Genomic DNA, 26,851 nt, shown 5'->3' on the forward strand with positions numbered 1-26,851 from the left:
ATAACCTTTTTTTCACCAAAGGTGGCCTCTTATAATCTCTGACCCGGTGGGTTCCTCAAATAGTCCGTCTCTGATACGCTCTCAGTTGGTATCTCAAACCTCCAAATTGCCCACTGAGAGCCCATTCCTTCAGCTCTCAGCGCAGGCAGGTACTTGCAGAGGAACTCTCAGCCCTTCTGAAGGCCTGTGCGGTAAAAACCGTTCCACCAGGGGAAGAAGGGCAGGGATTCTATTCCAGATACTTTCTTGTGCAAGAGAAAACAAAGGGGATTCGTCCCATCCTAGACCTAAGGGCCCTGAACAAATTCCTAGTCCCAATGATCCAGAAAAACGATTGGCTATGTTCTCGGGACTTAAAGGATGCATATAATTACTGTATTTTTCGGAGTCTAAGACGCTCCGGACCATAAGACGCACCTAGGTTTTAGAGGAGGGAAATAGGAAAAAAAAAATTTTCCTTTTTCCCTCCTCTAAAACCTAGGTGCTCCGGTGCGTCTTGTCCGAGTTCGGGATCGCCCTCCCCCCGGCCCTGTCACCACTTCTCCCTACTCACGTCACGCGATCTTCCCTGGTGGTCTAGTGACGTCGGGGCAGGAAAGAGCCCCCTCTTTCCTGCCCAGCGTGCTGCTCTCCGTCCTCCTGTATGCAGCCTGACGGTCTCGGCGAGATTCAAAATGGCCGCCGACAATTGAAGTCTCGGCGGCCATTTTGAATCTCGCCGAGACCGTCAGGCTGCATACAGGAGGACGGAGAGCAGCGCGCTGGGCAGGAAAGAGGGGGCTCTTTCCTGCCCCGACGTCACTAGACCACCAGGGAAGATCGCGTGACGTGAGTAGGGAGAAGTGGTGACAGGGCCGGGGGAAGGGCGATCCCGAACTCGGAGGGAGGGAGGGAAATCTCTACCTTCGGACTATAAGACGCACCCCCCATTTTCCTCCCAAATTTGGGGGGAAAAAAGTGCGTCTTATAGTCTGAAAAATACGGTACATCCCGATACTTGGGTTCATGCTCTTTTTATGCAATGTAAACATCAATATTAAGATATTTGTCCATCCAGCAACTGCTGAGAGATTTGAACTAAGAAGTTTTACCAACTGTAAAAAGCTCAGGTGTTATCTACATTGCACAATGCCCATGTGGACTACTGTATATATGGAAAACCATAAGACCATTGAATAAGTGGATTGCTGAACATAAAATTGCACTCAAAAGGAAAATACTAGAGAAGCCACTAGTGCAGCACTGCATAGAAAAGAATCAGACATTTGAAGAGTGTCACTTTTTTCTGCTATGCATGCCACACTCCTCATGGAGAGGGGGTGATTTTGGACAAGCTTTTATTACAGCCTGAACAAAGGTTTATATTTAAGTTTAATACAGTAACACCACATGGTCTGAACCAAGAGCTTGATTCACCATTTTTCTGTGAAATTTGATGGACTTAGTATGCAACCTATGTGTGGAACTGCTTACATAGCATTACAGCTTATATGGTTTGGGACTTTCTTGACTGAACAATTTTTAATATGTATAATGCATTTTAGATGTATTGCCATTTTTAGTATGATTGTAGGAGGTGGCTTACCCTGTTTTTTAATCGTGATTTTTCTTTATCTCTTATTTTTTATTTAATTTCCAGTGGTTTTTGTACCTTTTTAGAAACTTTTAAGATGTCCTACATGTGTTTTAAGGAATCTCTGACACTCTGAGGTTTCATTTGAGGTTGGAATACATTGAAATGCATTGATATTGGAACGCATAATTAAGCTCTCTTTACGTTCCACCATGATTTTTATAATTTTTAACGTTTTAAAGACATTTTAAGGAGTTTTTTTTTTGGAGGGGGGGGGGAGGGCTTTGCAGCAGTTTTAGTTATTATGGATCCTAAAACATCTCAGGATGCTCATTTTGTATTTTTATTTTCAATCATTTTAGCGATCTTCCACGGATGTAAACACTGGCAATTTCTTGGTTTAAGGACACTCTCAAGCTGCTTTTAGTGATTCTGTATCTCAGGCATATGTTTTTACTAGTTTTTAACCTAGGATTATTTATTTTGAACTGGTTTTTAAGTTTATCTTTTACACTAATTTTGTTTGCGTGACCTCAGCATACATATATGCTTGGTTGATACAGCAAGCTTGCTTTCACTGCAATCACAGCGTTTATTTTGAGAGACTGTTCCCAGAATCTGTAAGTAAATTGAGAACTTTTAATGGATTTATTTTTCTTTTTTAGCCCTGTTAGGCAGCTTTTATCTGTGGTGTTTTAGAGTTTTCTATGTTTTAACAGCCACACTAGCTTGGATATTTTTGGAGTTTTAAATCAGCTGGGTAAGCCTCCCTGGTTGTTTTCTGTTTCACCTTTATAGATTGTTTTAGCACCTAGATATTTTGTGTTTTAAAATGGTGCTGTTATTAAGAGCTCTTTTAGAAGTTCCTTTGATGTTTTTATAGCTTATTTATTTAAATTATGCTTTTAAAGGATGTTTCCATATCATCAAGCTGATCAATCCATAGACTGGTGGGTTGTGTCCATCTACCAGCAGGTGGAGATAGAGAGCAAACTTTTGCCTCCCTATATGTGGTCATGTGCTGCCGGAAACTCCTCAGTATGTTCTCTATCTCAGCAGGTGGTGGTCACACACAGCAGCAGCTCTGGCTAGGCCTCCAAGCCTAATCCTTGGGTTTTGTTGAGGCCTGGGGTTGAGGGCTCTTTTGAGCAAGTGCAAACCTGGTGGTGCCAGGTCCCTCCTTTTCTCCCCCCTCCCGCTGGCTCCGTTTAAAAAAAAAAAAAATTTTAAACGTCTTTAAAGGCGTTTAATTCGACGTTTCTTTAAACGTTCATTGCAGCTACTCACTGGGACACCAGTTCGTTACAGCTCGGAGCGGCAAGCAGGTAATTTTACCTTCCTTAGCATCCCTCCGGACCGGACCAGGATTGGACTGTTGGGTTGTGCCCGCCTACCAGCAGGTGGAGACTGAGAAAAAACTCTGACTCTAGAGAGCCAATAGGAGCCCTGGCCATGTGACCTTAGCCTCAGTATTTTTTCAGTCTCCCAGCAGGTAGGAAGTGAGCCCATTAGTCTCTCTCTCTCTCTTTTTCTCTATAAGATATTACAGATATATTTATAATACTTCTTCTGTGCCTGGAATCGTAATTAGAGGCTTGACAGGGTTTCTTTTCTTTCTTTGACAGCCTCTGGGGTGTTAAACTCGGGTGTCTCGAGTCCACCCCCCTTCCTCCCCATCTCCCTGGCTTAGCAGGGAAGGGCCGTCCCTTTCTCTGGAAAGGTGTACCGTCTTTGGGAGAGGCAGCCACTTTTAATAGGCAGCTGTTTTTAAAGAATTAAATCAAGTAAAAGAAAATTTAAAAAATTAATTCAAATGAAAGGAATTTAAAGGAAGTAGTTTTTGCTTTCCCCAGTCTTATAACGAGCAGGTAGCTCTTCTGTCTTATTCTGTTTGAAGAGTCTTTATTTTCTTTTCTGGCGGAGCTATTTAAAAAAAAAAATAAAATAAAAAAAGTGAAAAGTCAGCGTCGGTGACTTTAATCGGCGGTTTTTTGTTATCTTCATTATTTTTCCTCTGCTATCCGGCGTTGTTAGCGGCGGTAGTTGTAAAAAAAAAAAAAAAAAAAGAGAGAGAGAGGCGCGAACTGTTAAGCGCGTGCTCGCTCTTGGACAGGTCTGTATAGCTTGGGAGCTGTATTGACGGTTCCTGTCGGGCCAGAGGCTAAACCATGTTTTGTGCGGCATCGGAGGTTATCTGTTTTTCAGCGGCACGGATTTCCTGCTTCTTCGTCGGTCTGGTCAGTGGTTTTCTCCCCTGAACTTTATTCTTCTCATTTTGGCGCGCTTGGCCGCCATTGTTTTGCCTGCAGCTGCAATTTCCCTTGACGCGGCAGCGTTTTTCTGCTTTTACTGTGTTTGGCTGTTTGTGCAATGGAAAGGAGATATTGTTTCTCCGGTAGTTGGGGCAATTGGTAGTATATTTTCCCCGCAATTAATTTTTACATGTAGTTTTCAAGCTATTAAAAAAAAAAAAAAAAAAAACGAAATGTTACGATGCGAATGGCGCTCATTTTGTTTTTCCCTCTGTTTTTTCTCTGTCGGGGACTTTTTGGTTGCTAGCAATGTTGTGAATTAAAGTGCAGCTCAGTTGGCGATTTCTTTGTTCTTGGCAAGACTCCGATTCAAAGTGCAGCTCAGTCGGGAATTCTCTGTTTTAGACAATGGGGAGAATTAAATTATATCTCAGCTCCAAAATAACCAATTTCCTATTCCTTTCCCTTGTGTGTGATGTTTGGAGGAAAGGTCTTTGCTATTGTCTAGCGCAGTTTTTATGGAGGTCCAGTGTGTGTCACTCTGTGTCTTTCTCATTTCCTGGTGAATAGGACTACATTGTCTAATAGTCAATTAATTAGTACTTTACAAATCTGGCCGTAATATCTTAGTTCCTTTCAAACATTTCCCTTTATGGCTATGATGTTATACAGTGTTTTAAGAACTTAACAAACATTTTCTATGGCATAGGCTATCTGGTTCAGGTGCCATTGTTTGTTTGGTACTTTACAATGCTGGACATAAGATCTTAATTCCTTTCAGGAAATTTTCCTCCGTGGCTATGTTCTTATACAGTGTTTTAAGATCTTAACAAACGTTCTCTAGAGCCTAGGCTATATGGTTCAGATGCCATGTGCAATGAAATACATTGTCTGATACTCAATTGTTGCGTACTTTGCAATTCTAGACATAAGGTCTTACTTCCTTTCAGCAATTTTCTTTCATGGCTATGCGTTCTCTTTGGCATAGCAGATGACAGCTGCATAGGCTACATGGTTCAGATGGTTCTTATATTCTAGGAGACTCAGTCCTGTCTACCGAGCACCCAGTTTTCTCAGCTGCTTTAGAAGGCATGTTTTATTCACGTCTTCTCTACTTTCCAACTGTCTTGGAGTTTCTCATGTGTTATCTTAGTTTTCTTCTAGGACTTACAAGATATATGTCCACTTAGGGAGTAAAGTTATCAGGTCAATTTGCATTTTCTCCCACTTAAGGATAGTGGGAGGTCCTCACGCCATCTACTTGTATTTTTGTTTCCTCCTATCTATTCAGCCTGGGCACATGGTAAACATTCTGGTTTTGTCCAGTATGACCATCCATAACATCTGCTATCCCTTTCTCTTCCTTACAGATTTTAGGGTCTTGTTTCAAGCTTTCTTGACGTCAGGTACAGTCTTGTCTCCTGTGGCACAAATTTACCACCTTTTCCGTAATAGGTATTTTCCAAGTCTATTCTTTTTCATTTTCATTTTATTCTTCCTCTCTCCAGAGTTTTTTTTCTCTTGGAAGGAGATTCACTCATTTTCTGTGCATTTTTTGCCATAAGGGCATAAGTGTTGCCATAATGGGAAAGGCCAAGAGTCCCCATCCTGTTTTCAGATGGGGTCAATCCAGATTGCAAATACCACATTCATATCTTGTGAGTGTGCATCTGTTCATCTCTGTACATCTCAGTGAGGAAGGAGGCATGACATGATACGAGGTTTGGGGAGATCCGGTAAAATTAAAGGCCAGTGTGTCTCAGTCCACGCTCAACATATGGTGATCCTTTCATTTTCATTCTATATGTCCTCATTCCAGACCTTCCTTTCAATTGGAAGGGGATTCTTTCACTTCCTGTGCATTTTTGCTATTAGTATATGAGTATGGTCATACGGGGAAAGTCTAAGAGTCCATTAAGCCCAGCATCCTGTTCTCAGTTGTGGTCAATCCAGGTTGCAAGTACCACATTCATTTCTTATGGATGTGGGTCGGTACATCTTAGTACATCTCAGTATAGGAGGAGTAATGTCCACGATACGAGGATGATAAGGTCCTCATTACCAGTTTTCTTGCCCTGCTCTTCGGTCTCGTGTCGGCTCCGCGCACTTTTTTCTTAAGTTATGGTCGTAGTAGCAGCGGCGCTCATGAAACTACGTCTCGTTGTTTCATCCTTTCCATAGATGTCTGGTTCATTACAGACAGTCTTATTGGCAGAGTTGTCAGGTCAAGCAACGGGTGGTGCATTTCGGGCACACCCTAGGTTATGGGGTGCATGTAGCCAGGTCTCTCATTTGAGCTCTCGTGTGATCTCATTAGATTTCATAGCATGTTTCTATTTTTTCTCTCTTTGTTTAGTCAAGTTGGTGCAGACTGTTTTTGTCTTCTCTATAAGCGTCCCACTTTCTGTTTTCTCTGGATGTTCTTGGGCCTTCGGCCATTACCTTGCTCTATTTTGCAGAGTAAAATTTTACTTTCTAGCTCCCAAGAAGGAATTTTTTCTTCATTCGCTTTGGAGTCTCGGTAGTCTTTTTTGGGCAGCTTTTCACTCTGTCAATTTCGTGACCATTGAAAAAAAAAAAAAAAAATAGTTCTCAGTGGATAGTACCTTAAGGGGAGGTCCCAGTTCTACAACTATTTCTTTTCGCTCTGACCTTCCATGTGCCTCGCTTACTCTCTTGCTAAAAAGACATGTCAGCGGCAGAGATAGATGCCCTCTCGTATCCAGATATTTATCTCTGATGGAATCCCTCCGCTCAGTTGGCCTCTGTATTCTCACTAGTGGTCTGGTGGTTGAGATTGAGCATTCTTCCTGCAGGTATGCCGGGAGCATATACACAGTGACCAGTTTTTTGATGGCTGCATCTGTGAAAATATATATGTATATTTATAGTTCTACTACATAAGTACATATGTAATTCCACACTGGGAAAAGCTCAAAGGTTCTATTGAGCCCACCTTTCTGTCCACGGCCAATCCAGACCATGAGCACCTGGCTAGATTCCTAAACGTACAAACATTCTATACATGTTATTCCTGGAACTGTGTAGTGTTTTATGGACTTCTATATGTTTCTAACAGATGAAAGGTACTAACAAGTGTCTACTGTTGATTTATTCCCGTTTTCACTAATTGGGGTCTACGACAAGAGTCTCAGGTGATTGGCTTGCAGAGGCAACAGCTACAGATGATTCTTTCTCTCTCAGTTGAATTGCGCTCTGAGATATGTTTTTTTTTTCATGTTGGGTAACTGCAGCGGCTGTCAGTTTATTTGGACCTTCAGTCTAGTTTGCAGCAAGGATTTAGGTACCTTCTTCTTCTGCATAGTATTTAACTGCATTCTTGTTTTTACCTATTTAGCTTCTAGTGATCAGGTACTTTTTCACTGACAGGCTTTACATACTTCCAATCTGTTGCTAGGTCAGCAATAGTCTACAATATCTGGAGTATTGTACTTCAGGATTTCGGTTTCCACATTCTCAGCTGAGGTAGATTCATTGCAGTTTTTTGTTGCCAGGCGGCTCTGCTTCTACCTTTGTCATCCTTCTTTCAGTCGTTTTTTCTCGAGTCTCTCTGTCCTTTGCGCTGCACTGATAGTGCGGTAGGGGACAATATATAGCGGCCACTTGGTAGGGGACAATGTTCAGCGTCGCTTGGACTTTTCAGCTTCAGCTTTTTTGCTTTGTAGTCATTCTATTTAGTTTATTGGCGGTTCTTGGATCGTCAAGCTTTGGCTTCGTATTCATCCTAGTTTGGGTGTCTTCAGGGACTCTACCACATTCTCAATGTCTGTCCCTCCCGTAAGATTACTGCTTTGGTACTTCCCAACAGTCCAATCCTGGTCCGGTCCGGAGGGATGCTAAGGAAGGAGAAATTAGATCTTACCTGCTAATTTGCTTTCCTTTAGTCCCTCCGGACCGGACCAGGCCCCTCCCATGTTCTATCAACTCTTTAGATTCTTTTATTAAGTTTGGAAGTGTATTCGTTCCTTTACCACACGTGGAATGTTTAAAAAACAAAAACAAACAAAAAAAAAAGACTTTGCGTGGTCCATACCACTTCTCTGGTGGTTGCTGGTGAGCTCGGTTGCTGGAATATATATAAAACCTTAATGGGTCATACCACTTCTCTGGTGAGAGTTGCAGGTGAGTTCAGTTGCTGGAATATATATAAAGCCTTAAATATGTCATACCACTTCTCTGGTGAGAGTTGCTGGTGAGTTCAGTTGCTGGAATATATATAAAGCCTTAAATATGTCATACCACTTCTCTGCCGAGAGTTGCTGGTGAGCTCAGTTGCTGGAATATATATATATAAAACCTTAATGGGTCATACCACTTCTTTGGTGAGAGTTGCTGGTGAGCTCAGTTGATGGAATATATATGAAACCTTAAGTGAGTCATACCACTTCTCTGGTGAGAGTTACTGGTGAGCTCTAATATGAATGGGCCATGCCACTTCTCTGGTGAGAGTTGCTGGTGAGCTCTAATATGAATGGGCCATGCCACTTCTCTGGTGAGAGTTGCTGGCGAGCTCTAATACAAATGGGCCATACCACTTCTCTGGTGAGAGTTGCTGGTGGGCTCTAGTACTCGGTTTTGCCGAGGAATTTGTGGCTGCTAGGATTCCATACGGCACAGAAGTTCTTTCTTTCTTTCCTGCTTTGTTATTCAAATACTGAGGCTAAGGTCACATGGCCAGGGCTCCTATTGGCTCTCTAGAGTCAGAGTTTTTTCTCAGTCTCCACCTGCTGGTAGGCGGGCACAACCCAACAGTCCAATCCTGGTCCGGTCCGGAGGGACTAAAGGAAAGCAAATTAGCAGGTAAGATCTAATTTCTCCTTTTTATAGCGGGCAGGGGGTTCCCCGATTCTTCTCCTCGTGGCAATGGCGTCGGAGGGCGAGGGCGCAAAGGGTCGCTCCCCGGATCGCTGGAGCGCTTCTAGAGGGGATGCGGGGGTTTTACAACCTGATTCGCCCTTGATGGGTGATAGTTTAGTGACCGATGAATGTCCCGGTCGTTCCTCCGGCGTGGCGGTTTTTTTCCCGCCATAAACGCCCATCCCCGCTCCTCGCCTCCGCCATCTTGGCCGGCCACGCGGCTCGGACGGCTTCTTCGGGGCCGCCCTTGAGGTTGGAGACATTAATGCCATGAACGCCCTTAATTTGGGCGACGGCACAAAAGCGGCTAAAGTTAAGCGCCGTTCTTCCCGCGCGGCTCCTTCACGGAGTTTCGCGCCGGACGCTATTTTGGATGCGCAGCATGTCTCGCCCCCGCTATTGCGAGCGCCGGTTGAGAGTGCGTCTAGGGCTGTTGCCCAGGCTGCGGAAGTGCACAGTCTGGGGGGTTTCTCCCCCGAGTTTGTTTTGCTGCTGCATCAGGCTTTCCTCATGCAAGACGCTGCCCCTGCTCCCTCTTCTGATAAAGAGGTTGAGGTTCCCAGAGGTAAACGCCCTCGGGTTGATTTCCAGGCCTTGGAGGACTTTTGTCTCCTCCGATGTAGATGAGGGCAGCGTGTCTGAGGTCTCCCAACGATCCTTTGCGGATTCCTTGGAGGAGATAGATCCCCGCTCGGATGGAGCGGATGACCCCTCTGCAGCGCGGCTTTTTAGCCCAGAGGATTTGCCCAACCTGTTGTTACAGGCCATGGACACTTTGAAGATTTCCTCTCCGGAGGACGTCTCTCCCTCAGCCCCTGTTGGCTCTGCCATTATGCTGGGGACGAAGCGCCCGCCTAGAACCTTCCACGTGCATGATGCCATGCACACCTTAATTGCGGCTCAATGGGATGTCACGGAAACGAGCCTTAAAGTGGCTAGGGCTATGTCCCGCCTCTATCCTTTGGCTGTGAGTGAACGTGAGGCCTATCTGTGGCCTACCGTGGATTCTTTAATCACTGCGGTGACTAAGAAAACGGCGTTGCCGGTGGAAGGTGGCACGGCCCTACAGGACGCCCAAGACAGAAGATTGGAGGCGGCCTTAAGGTCGTCCTTGGAGGCAGCTGCTTTAAGTTTGCAGGCCTCAGTTTGCGGCTCCTATGTGGCCAGGGCGTGCCGGACTATGGTGCAGCGGGCTTCCCCCTCGGATCATTCCTTGAGGGCTGATTGGCCGGCCCTGGAATCGGGCTTAGCCTATTTGGCAGACTTGCTGTATGATGTCTGGAGAGCCTCAGCTAAAGGCATGGCTCAGACAGTCTCTGCGCGGCGGTGGCTTTGGCTGAAACATTGGTCTGCTGACCACGCCTCTAAATCCCGCCTGGCTAGATTGCCTTTTAAAGGCAAGCTGCTCTTTGGGGTCGAGCTGGACAAAATCGTGACCGATCTCGGCACGTCTAAGGGCAAGAAATTACCAGAGGTCAGGGCTCGGGTTAGTACTCGTCCCGATACCTCCATACCGCCTGGGCAAGTCGGGTTCCTCTGCCCCCTCTTCCTTCAAGAGGAATTTCTCCCCCAAGCAGCATTCCTTTCGCAGAGACCGCCGTCCCGGAGGTGCTCCCTCCGGTCCTCCCCCAGGGTCTCGTACCCAATGACGGGGCCTTGGTCCACGCCCCAGTGCAGATTGGAGGACGGCTGTCCTCGTTTCTGGGCGAGTGGACCACTATAACTTCAGACGCGTGGGTGCTGGAAGTCATCAGAGACGGCTACAAGCTAGTTCTGCCAACCCTTAAGAGACGGGTTTGTACTCTCTCCCTGCAAGTCTCCGGTCAAGCTGTGGTAGTGCAGCAGACCTTGGACAACCTGATCCGCCTGGGTGCGGTCGTTCCGGTGCCAAAAAATCAGATTGGCAAGGGACGTTACTCCATTTACTTTGTGGTTCCAAAGAAAGGAGGTTCTGTCCGGCCTATCCTCGACCTCAAAGGGGTCAATCGGGCCTGGAAAGTGAGGCACTTTCGCATGGAGACTCTCCGCTCTGTTATAGCGGCAGTGAAGGCAGGAGAGTTCTTGGCTTCCTTGGACATCAAGGAAGCGTACCTGCATATTCCCATCTGGCCTCCTCTCCAACGCTTTCTGCGTTTTACAGTCCTGAGACGACACTTCCAGTTCAGAGCCCTCCCTTTCGGGTTGGCTACTGCTCCGCGGACCTTTTCCAAAGTAATGGGGGTCATAGCGGCCTTCCTGCTAAAGGAAGGAGTACAAGTCCATCCTTATCTGGACGACTGGTTGATCCGAGCCCCCTCTTATGCAGAGTGCGGCAAAGCTATGGACCGGGTAGTTGCTCTTTTGAGCTCCCTGGGATGGATCATCAACTGGAAGAAGAGCCAGCTGCGCCCGACTCAGTCCCTGGTGTATCTGGGAGTTCGATTCGACACCCAAGTGGGCAGAGTGTTCCTGCCAGACAATCGGATTGTCAAGCTTTAGGCTCAGGTGGACTAGTTCCTAGTAGCCTCTCCTATTCGGGCTTGGGACTACGTGCAGCTGTTGGGCTCTATGACGGCCACGATGGAAGTAGTGCCCTGGGCCAGGGCTCATATGAGACCACTACAGCTATCTCTGCTGCTGCGCTGGACTCCGATGTCGGAGGATTATGCTGTGCACCTTCCCGTGGACCCAGCAGTGCGCAAGGCGCTGAGCTGGTGGACGCAGACAGACAAGTTGTCTGCAGGATTGCCTCTGGTGACCCCGGAGTGGATTGTCGTCACAACAGACGCCTCTTTGATGGGCTGGGGAGCCCACTGCTTGGGAAGGACAGCGCAGGGGCTCTAGTCTCCTGCAGAGGCAAGTGGTCTATCAACCTCCTGGAACTCAGAGCCATTCGCTTGGTGTTATTGGAGTTCATCCCGGTACTCGTGTTGAAGCCTGTACGGGTCCTGTCGGACAATGCCACGGCTGTGGCCTATATCAACCGCCAGGGAGGTACCAGAGCGCCCCTCTAGCCAAGGAGGCTATGAGTCTTTGCCAGTGGGCGGAAGCGAACCTGGAGCAGCTTTCAGCGGCCCACATTGCCGGAGTCATGAATGTCAAGGCGGACTTTCTCAGTCGCCATACCTTGGAGCCCGGAGAGTGGCAACTATCTGCTCAGGCGTTCTTGGACATCACGAAGCGCTGGGGCCAGCCGAGCCTAGATCTGATGGCGTCATCGGCCAATGGCCAAGTGCCGCGCTTTTTCAGCAGAGGACGGGACCCTCGATCCCTGGGAGTAGATGCTCTTCTCCAACAGTGGCCGACACAAGAGCTCCTCTATGTGTTCCCGCCCTGGCCCATGTTGGGCAGGGTGCTAGACCGGGTGGCAAAGCATCCCGGCAGGGTAATCCTGGTGGGTCCGGATTGGCCCAGACGTCCCTGGTATGCGGACTTGTTCAGGCTCTCAGTCGACGATCCTCTGCGGCTGTCAGTGGAGCAGGGCCTGTTACATCAGGGTCCCGTGGTGATGGAGGATCCCTCTCCCTTTGGTCTTACGGCCTGGCTATTGAGCGGCAGCGTCTGAGGAAGAAGGGCTTCTCAGACAAGGTCATCGCCACTATGCTGAGAGCGAGGAAGCGCTCTACTTCTACTGCTTACGCCAGGGTTTGGCGTATCTTTGCAGCATGGTGTGAAGCAGGCTCACTTTCTCCCTTCACTGCTCCAATTTCTTCAGTGTTGGCGTTCCTGCAAGAAGGTCTGGAGAAAGGCCTGTCGCTCAGTTCCCTTAAAGTCCAGGTAGCGGCTCTGGCTTGCTTCAGGGGCCGCCTGAAGGGTGCTTCCCTGGCTTCGCAGCCAGATGTGGTGCGCTTTCTCAAGGGAGTTAATCACCTGCGCCCTCCTCTGCACTCAGTGGTGCCTGCGTGGAATCTCAACCTGGTGCTAAGAGCATTGCAGAAGCCGCCTTTGGAACCCTTGTCGAGGGCATCTCTGAAAGACCTGACGTTGAAAGCAGTCTTTTTGGTGGCTATCACTTCAGACAGAAGAGTTTCCGAGCTCCAGGCGCTCTCATGTCGAGAGCCTTTTCTGCAGTGCACTGAGGCAGGAGTGACTATTCGCACAGTGCCTTCCTTCCTGCCCAAGATTGGTTCTCGCTTCCATGTGAATCAGCAGCTCTGTCTCCCTTCCTTTCGTAGGGAGGACTACCCAGAGGAGTACTCCGCTCTTGAATATCTGGATGTGAGACGAGTCATCATCAGATACTTAGAAGTGACCAATGATTTCCGGAAATCGGATCATCTGTTTGTCCTGTTTGCAGGTCCTCGTAAGGGTCTGCAGGCTGCTAAGCCTACAGTGGCAAGATGGGTCCAGGAAGCCATTGCAGCGGCTTATGTGGCCGCGGGGAAGGTACCGCCTATCCAGCTGAAGGCTCACTCCACGAGAGCTCAGGCGGCCTCGATGGCAGAGGCCGGATCCGTCTCCTTGGAAGAGATATGCAAGGCGGCAACGTGGGCTTCGGCTCATACATTCTCCAAGCATTACCGTTTGACTGTGGCTGCACGGGCGGAGGCCCGGTTTGGAGCTTCAGTGTTGAGGTCAGGGATTTCTATGTCCCGCCCTGGGTGAGTACTGCTTCGGTACATCCCACCAGTCTATGGATTGATCAGCTTGATGATATGGAAGGTAAAATTATGTATAATCATACCTGATAATTTTCTTTCCATTAATCATAGCTGATCAATCCATAGCCCCTCCCAGATATCTGTACTGTTTATATTCTGGTTGAATTTTAGGTTCAAGTTTAGCCTTCAGTTACTTCAGGAGGACTTCGTGTTCAAGTTCTTCTTTCACTTGGATTCTTCAAGAGTTGAGACGACTTTGTGTTACAGTGAGCTGCTGCATTCCTCTCCCCTCCGTTTTACGGGGCTGGATTGAGACATAAATTCTGCCGGCACTCCCTCCCGCTTCGTGCGGCTGTAGGGCAGCTTTGTACCCCTCCCGCTTCGGCGGTGTTAGGGTCAGTCAGCTCCTCCCGCGGTTGCAGGATAAGCCAGATCCCCCCGCATCGGCGGGTGTGGTGTCCCTCCCCCGCTCCGCGGGGATGAGCTGGACGGATTCCCCTCCCCCACTTGTGTGGGGATGAGCTGGGTTAATTCCCCTCCCCCGTTTCGGCGGTGGTGAGCTGGGCAGAGTGTCCCTTCGTGGGTGTAATTCTCTAAGTGCTGAGTCCTGCGGATGGAGCTTTGATATCGACATACTGAGGAGTTTCCGGCAGCACATGACCACATATAGGGAGGCAAAAGTTTGCTCTCTATCTCCACCTGCTGGTAGATGGACACAACCCACCAGTCTATGGATTGATCAGCTATGATTAATGGAAAGAAAATTATCAGGTATGATTATACATAATTTTACCTTCATGTATATTGGCACATTGTTTTAGCACCTAGACATTTAGGGGTTTTTGTTTTTAGCATGGTGCTGGTATTAAGAGTTCCTTTGAATGTTCCTTCTGTGTTTTTATAATTTATTGTGGTTTTAAAGTATATTGTTTTTAGATACTGAATGATTTTATTTTCATTTACAGTGACCCACCGCCCCTGATACAGCCATTTTTATACTGGCGAAACATGGCCATGTCAGGTATTTTATGTTAAATATCTAGGATCGTTTAATCTACTAATAAAGACTTCTTTTTTTTCTTTACAAGGTCTGCCTCATTGTTTTATCTTCCATATTGGATTTGGTGGACCAACTGCCTTGTTTCTTGACTCCATTTTATTCTGTTCCAGGTTGCACTCTCGTACAGGTTGTATATAGTTTCAGGTTAATCTGTGTTTGTCCCAATTGACCAGTGTTGTTTTGAGTGAGCCTGGATGCTAGGGGTTCCCCACTTGAGAATTATAACCCTGCTTGTCCTCGGAGAAAGCGAAGATACTTACCTGTAGCAGGTATTCTCCAAGGACAGCAGGCTTCATATTCTCACAATACCTCCCACCTCCCCTTGGAGTTGTCTCCTCTGTTATTTTTACTTTATTTTTTGCTATAGTATGAGGAGATTGTGTTCTTGCAGCAGGTGAGAAGGCACTCGCACATGCATGGTGGAACGCCTCTCGTGCTCCACAAAGCTCTTATTTAGCTTTGGTAAATTCCAGACCAGGCGACATGGATTAGCGTCACCCACTTGGGAGAATATGAAGCCTGCTGTCCTCGGAGAATACCTGCTACAGGTAAGTATCTTCGCTTTACTTGGTCTCACCAAGAGACCTTGAGAAGCTGTCCTAAGATTTGTAGTTGGATTATATTGCTGCAATAAGGGCTTCTTTTATACAGCCGCACTACTGATTCTCAGAGCAGCAAATGAGAGGAAGCCCATTCAATTCCTATGGGCTTCTTCTCATTTGCCGTGTGGGAGTTGCTAGTGCAGCTTTGTAAGAGAAGCCTTAAGTTAGCTATGTATACCGGACCCTCTAACTGCAAGGCATTAAATACTAAACATACTATCTTCAAATTGGTATAGTGTAGGTCAGCTAAGAGTGGATGGGGAGCAGAACTTGGACTTCCATTATGTTCATTCCCACTATTCCAGGACAAGTGGGTGGTTATGTCCATCAACCAGCAGGTGGAGATAGAAAATAAAGAACTGAGCACCATTACATAGCTCCATGCTAGCTGCTCAGCTCCTCAGTATCTTCTATCTCCAGGTGGATGGACAGACTTCCTCTGGTTCTGAGGCCTTGCTCCTGGTCCAGTTGGTCAACTGGTTCCCAGTTGAGCAGTTGAGCAGACATACCTGGTGGTGCTGGGTCCCTGTCGTGCCTCCCCCGGGGTGTTCTGCGCATTTTCCCTGTTTTCCCTCTGTGTGAGAGCCTGCTCAGCAACCAGTCTGCTCAGAAGATGAGTCGTCACAGGCAACACAGTGAGTCTGGCAGGCCTGCTGCTGCCGTGCCCTGCTCTGAAAGAGGAAGGTGACTGTGTCCCCGGGTAGCATGGACCCAAGGTGGTGGGTCTTTTCTGCTGTGCTTCAGGCCTTGGGACATCGATGGGAGCACTGTGTATCGGTGCTACAATAAATAAATAAAAAACTGTGGAGGAGCAGTTTAATGATTAGATCAGTGGAGTGAGAACCAGGGGAGCCTGGTTGAAATCTTACAACTGCTCCTTGAGGTCTTTGGCAGATACAAACAGACTGTGATTCCTCCGAAGACAGAAAAATACCTAATCTACCTGAATGTAAAAAAAAGGACATATTTTTGCTTTCTTGTGCTGTGCTCCAGTTAAAAAAAAAAAAAAAAAAAAAAAGCGGGTGTGTAGTGCGGTACGCCATATGTTTTCCTGTGCAGCTTCAGTTTCTGGCCATGACAACCCCCACTTAGTGTGTGACCTGCTGCCACTCTTGCAGTGAGCGGTGTTCCTTCTTGGGCCGCTGCACGGTGTGCAGTCTGATTCCCAAGTAGAGGAGCTGATTCGGGGCTCACACATACAGGGCGCGCTTGGTCATAGCAGCGCGTTTCTTTTGGCTCTGGTCCCTGGTGCAGGGCCTTGGTGCTTTGCCTCAGAAGGAGGCGGGAATAGTGTCTATTTTGGGTTTTTTGGCAGAAGCGACGCCCCTGCGCTGGCAGCTGTGTAGGTGATGGTCCCTTCGGGGGGGGGGGGGGGGGGGCTGGGTCAGAGCCAACCCTTACTCTGCTCTACCAGGCCTTGGGCTGGTGCTAGGAGCCTTTTCTCCAACAGGCCTGGCAGCTCCGGGGAGAGAGAGGAGATGGGGATATCCCTGCCTGTTCCCAGGGGATCACGACTGCTGCCCCGTGGAGACTTGGTCTCAGATTTCGCTGTAGTTGGGCTGCTAGGAGGCGGCCCCCTGATTTCAGAGGCTAGCCTTATGAAGAGCCTCTGGTATTTCTCCATTCACTTGGACATTCGGGTCCTGCTTGCCGCAAGGTGGAGTGCATCTGACACAGGCCTACAGGTTGGGAGGACCGTGGCCCGTCCTTTTTCTCTGGTTCCAGAAGGAGGAGATGTTGGACTCTGAACTTTCACAGGCCTCTCGTGTTTTTTTTTTTTTTTTGAGGTTCCCAATGTCTTCCGCCTTTCGTATAGACCTTTTGTGCAGGTTGGTAAACAGCAGTTGGGTCTCATGGCTTCCAACGCTTCCTTTGCCCAGTGGGTGAAGGTGGCCGTGGTCTTTGCTTATATTCTGGGAGGCTCTTCTCCTCCTCATGTTGGAAGGCACACACTCCTGGGCGAGTGACTACATCTCGGGCAAAGGCTTAGTTGTCTTCTCTGATGGATATTTGTAGGGCAGAGGCATGGGCTTCTCAGCTGTCCTTCAGTAGCATGATGGTATAGTGGGGGGGGCCATACAGGCAGCGGCTGCATTTGGGGTGTCAATTCTGCTTGTGGCAGGTTCGGCTTCCCACCCTCGTAGGGATAGTTTTTGAACATCCCACTCGTCCTGGAATAGTGGGAATGAACGTAATGGAAGGAGAAATTAGGACTTACCTGATTTTCTTTCCATTAGTTCTTCACACTATTCCAGGAGCCCTCCCATGGTTCGATGCCCTGATTGGTGGCTCTATGCACGGTCTTTGTATCTTGTTTTTTAGGGACCTTGTCTTCGGATGGTTCTTGGGGCTGGATGTGTTGGTTGCTGACCATGCGCCTGATTGGGTGTTCTTTCTTCCTTGCTTGAGGACTGATACTGAGGAGCTGAGCTGCTAGCAGGGAGCTATGTAGTGGTGCTCAGTTATGTATTTTCTTTCGCCACCTGCTGGTTAATGGACATACTACCCACTCGTCCTGGAATAGGGTGAAGAACTAATGGAAAGAAAATTATCAGGTAAGTCCTAATTTCTCCTTTTCCCCACACAACTCACTATACAAAAAAATTGTGGTTTTAGCTCTTGTTTTTCCAGTTGTAGCTCGAGGCGTGTTACGTTCAGATATGATAGGTTCTGATTCTGAAGTCATCTTAGCAACACCACCACAAATTCCGTCCACTACCAGGGATATTGCTGTTTTGTAAAGGTTATTTTGCAGATGGGCCACCAATCCAATGAATAAGACAAATACAGTATAAAAAATATTCTTGCAAATTTAAAACTAAATACTTTGTTAAACTTCCTAAAAACCAAACATGGTTGGTTATATTTCAACATTCGACCTGCATTGGGTGCATAAGTTCTATTCCTCTCATTCAGTGCCTTTGCCGTTGGCTGCCTCCTTCAGCTCATTTCCCCTGCCCACACCCAGGGCCTCTTTCCTTGCTCTTAACCCCACAGTCCTTTCTGGTGTGTCAAAGTTTATAGCCATACCGCTTGATAGTTAAAGGAAAGTGATAGTGCTAGAGGAGCAGGTTGGGGAATTCCCCAGACCTGGTAAGGGCTGCAAGATTTTGTGAGGTTGTGTGGGGAGGGTGGCACTGGCATTTGTGGTCAGTCTGCATTGATCTTCCAAGTAGCAGGTGCTGTGGGGCATGCTGGAGCCAGCAACTTATTACTGCTACCATCTCTTACTGCCCCATTTTTGTGATAGGGAAGTGTCTGTTTCGGTGGATATCGGTGCCGGTTGTTCCTCAGGGCCTTGTTTTGTGGATTGCTTGAACAAAGAAAAGAAGCAATAAAGAAGGAGGAAGATAAGATCTATGCAGCCTTAACCCTTGTCCCTGAGGAAAGCAATTGCAACCCCGCGGCAGTCGGGCAGTTCCAGGGGAAGGCAACTGATAAATGTTTCAGCAAGGCAAGACAGTTCTGCCTGGGAGGCAAGAACCTATAAGATAAGTGCACAGTTTTCACCTAGTATATACTATTTTAAAAGTAATAAGTGATTTTATAGCACTGTGGTGATTGGGATGCATAAAAAAATGAGCATAATTTGCTCTCCCAAAAAATTGTTAGAGTTACCTAATGAAAAAAGTGCTATGCCACTTTTTAGCAGCATTCATTGACTGCAGTTACAGTGGTTCATATCTGAGGGTACTCTATACACATAAATTATATATTTGTTATATTATACTGGTGTGAACTGTTTCTAGCACTTTCTTGAAGTTGGTGGCTAAGAGTCCTGGTTTGTGTACACAGGTTGTTCCTCAGAGCCATCCTTATCAGGAGGTACAGTATTGGAGGTGCCCTTTTGTGTCAGCAGGTACAGCTGCAGCTGATTCCATTTTGGAGAGAACAGCTATTTTGATATTGGACTGAGGGAGGCCAGACAATCTGGATGTGGTGCTGCAGAGAGCCTTCCTCACCCACTGGACCTTGAGGCCCACAATAATTTTGGAGGTTGGGCACTTTTATGTCTCCATAGCCCAGCCCCATGGGACCCTGTAATGGCTATGTGATCACAGTAAGAGGTTTTTCGAGGGTGGTTGGTAAGAGGCCCCTGCAGAGATATTGAATCAGGGGAGGAGGCAGCCCAGAGTCCTCCTTGGAAGATATCTGCTTTAAAGAGAATGCTACTACTAATCATTTCTGTAGCGCTACTAGATGTACGCAGCGCTGTACACGTGTTTTACAGGTGCTTTCTCTGTCCCTAGGGGACTCACAATCTAAGTTTTTTGCACCTTTGGCAACGGAGGGTTAGGTGACTTGCCCAAGGTCACAAGGAGCTGCAGTGGGAATCGAACACAAGTTGCCAGGATCAGAGCCCGCTGCACTAATCATTAGACTACTCCTCCCTCGAATGGCAATGGTTCTTTGACTGGGGCTATCTTCTCTGAGTCAGGGGAGCTTTTCTCGGTTGAGCAGGGTTATGGAGTCGAAACAGTTTTGGATGGTCTGAATCAGTAAAAATGTACCCGTACCGACTTCAGCTTCAAAATAAAAAAAGAAAACCATTATAATATGGTAAAAAATTTGTTTTATCATTTTGTACTTATATTTGTCCTGCTGTAATCAGCGTACCTGAGCTCCTTAATTTGTGAAGTTGTTGACTCCACAGTTTATACATCACTAGTCCCTGACGCAGACCTTGAAATGCTGGCCACTGTTGGACGAAGTGTGGTGGTTCAAGCTTCCAAGCTTTTTTTCTTTTTTTAATTTTGTATTTAAATACTGTAAATGAGGTACATTGAGCTAAGGAGGTTTTTTTATGCCAATGATCAAGTAACAGTATCTTTATAGACCGTTGCTATGTAAGCAGGTCTAGGTCTACTGAGGATTTTTCCTCCTTATGCTTTATTTATTTTATTTATTTTTAGCATTTATATCCCACATTTTCCCACCCATGGGCAGGCTCAATGTGGCTTACATCAGTCAATAAGGCTGTAATTGTGGTAAGTGTGAGGATTGTTTGAATTATGTTTATTATACTATTTACCACTTATCTAAATTAGTAGATCACAGCGGGTTTTCATTTTCAGTTGACTTCTGTTCCTGTCCCTCATTTATCATGCTATCTTGCTTTTCTGTAGCTCTTTTCTCTATCTTATTCCCTGTTGCTGCCTCTAAGTGCTGTGGCACCACTTCTCTTGCAACAAAATCTGGAATGGTCATATGAGGTAAACACGAGGAAGCCACTGCTTGCCCTGGGATTGGCAGCATGGAATGTTGCTGCTATTTGGGTTTCTACCAGGTATTTGTGACCTGGATTGGCCACTGTTGGAAGCAGGATACTGGACTAGATGGACCATTGGTCTGACCTAGTATGGCTATTCTTATGTTCTTATATCTTGGATAGTAGTGATTAGGCGAAGAGGCACATAGCCAACTTTTGTAAAAACATTTAATAATTTGCTCTCAATTTTATTTACTAGAATTTATCTACCTTTAAGAAGATTAATGCTCTATTAATTACTTTGTTAATTTACCTAATATTCACTATTCTTAGGTATACAAGTTGGAGAAACTACTGCTGACAAACTGTTTACGTTGACAGAGGTGGAATGTCTTGGTGCCTGTGTGAATGCACCAATGGTGCAAATCAATGATAACTATTATGTGAGTATTTTTTTTCACATCAGCCCTTATTTAGAATTTCTGCTTTTTAAAAAATGTTTGTTTTGTCAATGTTTCCATAAAGAATGCTCAAGGAGATTAACGGAGGGAAACAATGGAGAATATAATCTAGGAAATATTGTGTCTTTTTACTAAGAAATGCTAATGTGCCCTAAATCCCATACAACTCATAGGGATATAATGGGCTGCATGGTATTTGGTACGTGCTAATCATCAGCACATGCTCAATTTATTAGCGCGCCTTAATAAAAGGACCTTATTGACATATTTTGGCTTCTCTTTTTGAGAACTCTTGTCAGGTCAGAAGGAGAAAGGTAGCTGTCTGGAGCTACACATTGCACTGTATGTTGAGCGAAACCATACTTTTTTGCTTTCTTCATTACTAAGATACACAGCAAGCTTCTCGGTGTTCTAGGAGAGTGGGGCACAGATCATGATCAATGACATAATTGAATGCAGGAGTGGGTAGTTAGAATTTGCAACAAGAACAAAATTCTTGGAAAAAGATGGAACAGGGCAGACTACTAGAAATCCAGAGTGCTACCAGGGAGATCATGCAGCTGTTGGAGCTAGGGTTGATCAGTCAGGACCATACATAACTGGATATACTAGGAGGCAAGGGGATATGAAGGAAGCCTTGCAGGACCCACAGCTCCACAATATGCTTAGAATGGCAGTGCATACTGCCTGGGGCATACTGGAAAGATGTCCTTAGGAAGACTGTTGCTGAGGAGCAAGGGCTGGTCAGACAAGACCGTGGTGATGGGAGCCATCATTAGCAGGAAGTGATGTAGCGTGAAAGAAGCAGATAGGATCTCTAATTCAAGGGTGTAGCATTGTATAACGTGGGAAGTCTGATATGTGTTCTGCCTGTACCTGAATATATGTTTCCTTGTCATCAAGCAGATGAAGCCATTACGTATGGGTTATGTCCATCAACCAGCAGGGGAGATAGAGAGCACTCAAACTTTCACAGTGCCCTCTTGACCAGCTAGCTCCACTGCCTCTTCAGTATTCTCTATCTCCCTTAGCAGGGTGGCTGCAGCTTGTTCGAGCTCCAGAAAAATCTGCCAGGAGGTGGTTCCTGGCTTGCCAGTTGTTAACCGGGGTGTTGGAGGCTATAGCAGCTTCACTTTAAAGGCACATAGGTTAGCCCTTTCCCTGCCTTACCCATACCTCTGTGGATGTGGACATATTGCCTTGCTTTCCCTGTCCTTACCCACCAATAGTGGATGCAGGCATATAGGTTCGCCCTTTCCCACTCATCTGAGCCTCCGGAGTCTTCAATACCTCTGCTTTCCTCACATTCTACTAGAGCGATTTCTTCCTCTTGGGCTGAAACTGGAGCACTCTCTCTTCAAGCGATATGCAGTGCAGCAACATGGGCTTCTAAGCTCTCCTTTGCCCGACATTACAGGGTGGATGTGGCTGCCAGGAGGGATGCGTGTTTTGGTGCACAAGTGCTAGCGCGTGGTGTGGCTTGTTCCCACCCTATCTAGGGATTGCTTTGTTACATCCCATACGTAATGGCTTCATCTGCTTGATGACAAGGAAGGGAAAATTAGGTTCTTACCTTGGTAATTTTCTTTCCTTTAGTCATAGCAGATGAAGCCATGAGCCCTCCCTGTATGATTGTCTGTATGCTGTGAATCTGTTTTTCAGGTTCTGTTCTAATTTCCTGAAGTTCCTTCCTTGGGAGAAAGTTGGAAAACAATCTTCAGGATTCATGTTCAGTTTAAATTTAGGAGGATGTGTTCACTCCCTCCAGCATGTTTTTTTTTTGGAGGATGTGTTGATTCTCTCCAGGAGGCGCGTGTGTTCCCCTCCAGTTCTATAAATAGGAGGATGAGTTCATTCCCTCCAGTGTGTTGGGAGGATGAGTTTATTCCCTCCAGGAGGATGTGCATTCCCTCCTTTGAGTTCATGCCCTTGTGATGGGCCATCGTTCGCTGTGAGGAAAGCTCTTGTGATTCCCATTGCGGTTTGCCATACTGCTTTGGAAGCTTCAAATACTGAAGAGGCAGTGGAGCTAGCTGGCCAAGAGGGCACTATGAAAGTTTGAGTGCTCGCTATCTCCCCTGCTGGTTGATGGACATAACCCATACGTAATGGCTTCATCTGCTATGACTAAAGGAAAGAAAATTACCAAGGTAAGAACCTAATTTTCCCTTAGGATGCTTCTTTTGAAGGTGCTGAACCTGGGGCATAAGCTGGGAAATGAAACTCGTGCTTGTGCACTTGCCTGAATTTGAGTGTGTGTTTTGGACTTTCTAGCGCAGTCCTGGTTATAGTGTATACGTAGTAAAATCTTGAAGCCCTCTGAGGTATGTGAGACAAAACCTTAATGGAGTTATTACTAAAATAAGAGAGAGCTGAAGATAAACACATATTAGTAGAAATGCTAAATGTACTCATTGTTTCCAACACACTCAAACAAAATCATTTTCTCTTCTACTTGGTGTAATTTAGAACCGCCAAATAGTATGCATTCCAACAGTCAGAATTTGAAAACTACTTCTTCTTTTTTTTTGTTGTTGTTACATTTGTATCCCGCGCTTTCCCACTCATGGCAGGCTCAATGCGGCTTAAGTGACTTGCCCAGAGTCACAAGGAGCTGCCTGTGCCTGAAGTGGGAATCAAACTCAGTTCCCCAGGACCAAAGTCCACCACCCTAACCACTAGGCCACTACTCCTCTTTATTGTCAGCATCAGAGTAGACCAGAAACCTGTGGGTTGTATCCATCGACTAACAGGTAGAAATAGAGACCACGGAATTGTGAGCTCTGCTATATAAGGACACAGTGCTGCTGTAGCAGTTCAGTATTTATCTTCAGCAGGTGGTGTGCAGCTCTGGGCTTGATGGCTGAGGCTTGTTCCTGTTCAGTATTCTGGGTACAGTTGAACGAGGGGATAGCTAGTCTGCTTCCATAATGAGTTGAGGTTGCCCAGAGGAATATGGGTCCTTCCTCCCTCCTTTCTCTCGCTGAGGGAAAGAAGAAAGAAAGAAAAGACAGACAAGTGCAATATGTAGTACATGTTTTAAGGAAGAGAGGTTGTGTATCCATTACAGCAGAAGCATTACTCTGAGACAGTTCCTAGTTTGAGCTTTGCTTTCAGATAGTGGAGATCTGATCTGGTAAGCTGTATGTGTTTTCTTTCCCTGCTGCTTTATCCAGAGAGTCATGGGGGTTATTGTGCATATTCAGTCTCCATGCTCTCTGTATTGTCCTTTTGCATCCTCTGTCGGTTCTTGGGAAGGAGATTCTGTCCTTGAAGGGAGGGGGAATCAACCTCATGGTGGCATAAACAGAAGCATCAGTAGAATATGCAAAATGTTGCTCCCATTGTGGGGCTTGTTAGGAGAGTCTTTCAGAGTTGTTGAATTGTTGCAGACTGATTGGGTGCTCAATTTCAACAAGATCAAACTCTGTCTCTGTATCTAGGAGTCCAGTTCAACATACTAGCAGACGGTTTTCTCCCAGAACTTTGCATCCAGAAGATCCAGTGTCAAGTCAAGGTGCTTCTGCAGATTCCGTGCCTGCAAGTGCTTGGATTGATGGCAGCTACTCTGGAAGTAGTTCTGTGGGCCAGAACCCACATGAGGCTGTTGCAAGCAACATGGCTGTACTGTTAGATTTCAGTCTCTCACAGCTATGATTAGTTGCTTTCAGTGCACCTGCCAATTGAGAGCCAGCAATATATGGTGGATTCAATCTTCCCATCTTCAGGAGGACTGTCTTCCTCAACGTTGCATTGGACAGTAGTTATGGATGCCAGCCTTCACAGATGGGTGTACACTGCTAGTACCCCAAATCATCCCAATAATTCTTTAATCATTGGGAATTGCCAGAAGCAATATATGTATGTTCCTTCCAAGCTATCACACCTGGGTAGTAATTGGATGCTGCAACCTTGATTTTAGTCGCTCATCGTAGATGCATATACGTTCTTTGTAAAATCTTAAAAATGCACTTTTTTCAGCTGAATACTTTCCCTTAAAGACACTCCTCCCTTCTCTCCTTCTAAGAAGTCAGTTTTAGTATATTCTTTTTCTGTACTCTTTGCCCATTTCTGTTCTACATACTGAAACAGGGATACCTGATACTTAGACATATTTTTGTAATAATACTTTCCTAATTAACTCTGTTCTCTTTCCTAAAGATATGTTATGCCAGTTTTTTTCTATACTTGCTGTGATCTTTCTCTTCTATAATCTGCTGTCCTTGGCTGGGCTGCAGCTATCTGTCGCTCATAGTCTGGTTTCAGTTCATCTCTCCTTATACATTCATGTCCAGTTTTGATCAACGAATGGTTCTTGGAGTAGCATTTTTGTAGTTCCCACTGTACTTAAGCATTTGCGATTTCATTTGCTGATCTAGTTCATAAGTACATAAGTACATAAGTAGTGCCATACTGGGAAAGACCAAAGGTCCATCTAGCCCAGCATCCTGTCACCGACAGTGGCCAATCCAGGTCAAGGGCACCTGGCACGCTCCCCAAACGTAAAAACATTCCAGACAAGTTATACCTAAAAATGCGGAATTTTTCCAAGTCCATTTAATAGCGGTCTATGGACTTGTCCTTTAGGAATCTATCTAACCCCTTTTTAAACTCCGTCAAGCTAACCGCCCGTACCACGTTCTCCGGCAACGAATTCCAGAGTCTAATTACACGTTGGGTGAAAAATTTTCTCCGATTCGTTTTAAATTTACCACACTGTAGCTTCAACTCATGCCCTCTAGTCCTAGTATTTTTGGATAGCGTGAACAGTCGCTTCACATCCACCCGATCCATTCCACTCATCATTTTATACACTTCTATCATATCTCCCCTCAGCCGTCTCTTCTCCAAGCTGAAAAGCCCTAGCCTTCTCAGCCTCTCTTCATAGGAAAGTCGTCCCATCCCCACTATCATTTTCGTCGCCCTTCGCTGTACCTTTTCCAATTCTACTATATCTTTTTTGAGATACGGAGACCAGTACTGAACACAATACTCCAGGTGCGGTCGCACCATGGAGCGATACAACGGCATTATAACATCCGCACACCTGGACTCCATACCCTTCCTAATAACACCCAACATTCTATTCGCTTTCCTAGCCGCAGCAGCACACTGAGCAGAAGGTTTCAGCGTATCATCGACGACGACACCCAGATCCCTTTCTTGATCCGTAACTCCTAACGCGGAACCTTGCAAGACGTAGCTATAATTCGGGTTCCTCTTACCCACATGCATCACTTTGCACTTGTCAACATTGAACTTCATCTGCCACTTGCACGCCCATTCTCCCAGTCTCGCAAGGTCCTCCTGTAATTGTTCACATTCCTCCTGCGACTTGACGACCCTGAATAATTTTGTGTCATCGGCGAATTTAATTACCTCACTAGTTATTCCCATCTCTAGGTCATTTATAAATACATTAAAAAGCAACGGACCCAGCACAGACCCCTGCGGGACCCCACTAACTACCCTCCTCCACTGAGAATACTGGCCACGCAATCCTACTCTCTGCTTCCTATCTTTCAACCAGTTCTTAATCCATAATAATACCCTACCTCCGATTCCATGACTCTGCAATTTCTTCAGGAGTCTTTCGTGCGGCACTTTGTCAAACGCCTTCTGAAAATCCAGATATACAATATCAACCGGCTCCCCATTGTCCACATGTTTGCTTACCCCCTCAAAAAAATGCATTAGATTGGTGAGGCAAGACTTCCCTTCACTAAATCAGTGCTGACTTTGTCTCATCAGTCCATGTTTTTGTATATGCTCTGCAATTTTATTCTTAATAATAGCCTCCACCATCTTGCCCGGCACCGACGTCAGACTCACCGGTCTATAATTTCCCGGATCTCCTCTGGAACCCTTCTTAAAAATCGGAGTAACATTGGCTACCCTCCAGTCTTCCGGTACTACACTCGATTTTAGGGACAGATTGCATATTTCTAACAGTAGCTCCGCAAGTTCATTTTTTAGTTCTATTAATACTCTGGGATGAATACCATCAGGTCCCGGTGATTTACTACTCTTCAGCTTGCTGAACTGACCCATTACATCCTCCAAGGTTACAGAGAATTTGTTTAGTTTCTCCGACTCCCCCGCTTCAAATATTCTTTCCGGCACCGGTGTCCCCCCCAAATCCTCCTCGGTGAAGACCGAAGCAAAGAATTCATTTAATTTCTCCGCTACGGCTTTGTCCTCCTTGATCGCCCCTTTAACACCATTTTCGTCCAGCG

The 26,851-nt window shown here is 46.2% G+C and overlaps 1 protein-coding gene across 1 annotated transcript in view; it reads left to right on the forward strand.

The window, feature by feature from the left end:
* NDUFV2 (NADH:ubiquinone oxidoreductase core subunit V2) overlaps positions 1 to 26,851 on the forward strand; it is an 81,336-nt gene that overhangs the window by 37,378 nt on the left and 17,107 nt on the right. The window contains exon 6 of the mRNA XM_030213372.1: positions 20,488 to 20,597. Within this exon, the coding sequence (XP_030069232.1) occupies positions 20,488 to 20,597 (110 nt within the window). The remainder of the gene's footprint in view (positions 1 to 20,487; positions 20,598 to 26,851) is intronic.

The sequence above is a fragment of the Microcaecilia unicolor genome, chromosome 1 (genome assembly GCF_901765095.1).
Source record: "Microcaecilia unicolor chromosome 1, aMicUni1.1, whole genome shotgun sequence".
Classification (NCBI taxonomy): Eukaryota; Metazoa; Chordata; class Amphibia; order Gymnophiona; family Siphonopidae; genus Microcaecilia; species Microcaecilia unicolor.